The 1,943-nt window shown below is 41.9% G+C and overlaps 1 protein-coding gene across 1 annotated transcript in view; it reads left to right on the top strand.

Moving 5' to 3' along the window:
* Positions 1-1,943, top strand: part of doc2a (double C2-like domains, alpha) — a 67,261-nt gene that overhangs the window by 44,186 nt on the left and 21,132 nt on the right. The window contains exon 8 of the mRNA XM_035654258.1: positions 885-944. Coding sequence (XP_035510151.1) covers positions 885-944 — 60 coding nt within the window. The remainder of the gene's footprint in view (positions 1-884; positions 945-1,943) is intronic.

The raw sequence follows: 1,943 nt of genomic DNA, 5'->3' as shown, positions 1-1,943 counted from the left end.
ATTGGCGCGTGTTTTCACCACCTAAGAAAAAGGGTCCGGGGACCAAGGCTCCGGACCAAACGTTCGTGTCTAATTAACATTGGTATACATTTGATCCCGTTTATTTTCCGGTTTCACCATAGTTAATTGTTTGTAGCGCCACTAAAGAACTTTTCCCACTGACATAACCTACGGCCTGTGTCGTCCCACCACGGTTACGTGTTCTTGCCGTCTCCCTTTTGATTGGTGAGTAGACAACGGTCGTGCGGTCTGACGCTTGGACCGCGCGCTGTTGTCATTTTGGCGGTTTAAGTATTTTCCGTCGTGAATGAAAAATGAATTGAGGCAAATCCCGTTTGCGTTATCTAATTGTATTACACCAACATTAAAGCATATAATCTCCGCCCTTCCTCTCCCCACATACCTCCCTCCCACGACTCATTTTTGCTTGCTTCTGGGGGTTTTCTTCCGTTTTTTTTGCTTCTTCTGTCTATGGTACGTCTGTGCCTAACTTACTGTCAAAAACATAATTGGTCCGACAAGTCCCGGAAACCATCCAAAAAAGTGTTTTCATACGCTAAACGAACCCGAAACCATGGTTCAGTTTGATCCGCGGCTCCGGGACCACCTCTTTAGTTCAGACCAACAACTTTTTGCGTCTTTTGATCCAGGACCGTGGTCCGTGGCACCTTTCTCACCCTTACAATTTTGGTTCAGGAACCAAACTGAAAAGTCCGAAGGTCCGGACCAAATGGTATGTGTGAAAACGCCCTTTGTCTGCGTCCCAGACTGTAAAGAACTTTTGTAGTTGCTGTTTTCTGCAGCAGTTTAATTCTTTGAACAGAAATACAGGAAAGAAGCCTCGTCACTGTAACTGCTCTTTCTCTTTGTGTTTCCTCACCCAGCTCCCTTCCCCTACTGCCATGGGTGAAGCCCTTCGAGGAATATCCTGCTACCTAAGAGAGGTAAGAGTCCATCCATCAATCTGTCTATAAGTGCAGGTCACCGAGTGCGCTGTCACTTTCACATTCAGCACTGATCGCTCTGATGTGGTGACACCTGACGAAAGGTCATGGGGGCTACCTAAATCAACAAGCTTCTGGCTCATGAGAGTGACAGACAAACTGTGATCACACGGCGCTCTGCTCCTCGCTGGTAGGATAGCTTCTTTAAAGATTTATGGATCTAAGAGGTCAGGTTGAGGTTTGACAACCACTGGACTGACTTTCGAATTTATTAGAAATGATGCAGTATTTTTATTGTAATGTTGTCGGCTGAATATATTCATATACTAAAATATCCTCGTACTTACTGGCTGAGTTTAGAACATTAGTGAGGTAAATATTCAATGAATCAGTTGTTTTAAACACGTTGAGCCGCTGTCATTAGATATAAATGTAATTTTGCAGACTAATGCTGCAGTAAATTGTTTACTTGTGTAAATGAATCAATTAATTTTTCTCATTATAAATCAGCAGGAGAAGCTTGGGTGTAACTAATAACAGTAATTATGGAAGCACAGTACCTAACTTATGTTACCTGTTACACCTCGTTAATAATGTTATTATTTACATCCAAGGGTGGCGGCAGGGTATGGCTTGGTTGGGTTACAGAACTAGCAAAAACTGACCCTTCCTAAGCCCCGCCCCTTTTTGTTCTGTGCTCCAATAACAGTTGAGCGAGCCTTGGTCACCTTCCTCCTTTCCTGTACTTAGGTATGCTATGTGCTAGGCTAATCTGTGTTGAAAAGACAACCACATTTTTAAGATGGTTAAAGGATAAAATTGACATATATATAGTGTTTTGCTAACATTAGCTAACTTAAGATGTGACTATTTATACGTCTCTTTTATATTTTAACTATCTTCAAAATGTGGTTGTATTTTATACACATAGCATATCTACGTACGGACAAAGTCTGAATTAAGTTTGTTTTACAGTTATCTGAAGGTAAAATGAGTGTT

Source organism: Morone saxatilis, unplaced genomic scaffold (genome assembly GCF_004916995.1).
Source record: "Morone saxatilis isolate NCDOM2014 unplaced genomic scaffold, NCSU_SB_2.0 Contig14, whole genome shotgun sequence".
In the NCBI taxonomy this organism is placed as follows: Eukaryota; Metazoa; Chordata; class Actinopteri; family Moronidae; genus Morone; species Morone saxatilis.
This window is presented reverse-complemented; position numbering and strand designations above follow the sequence as displayed.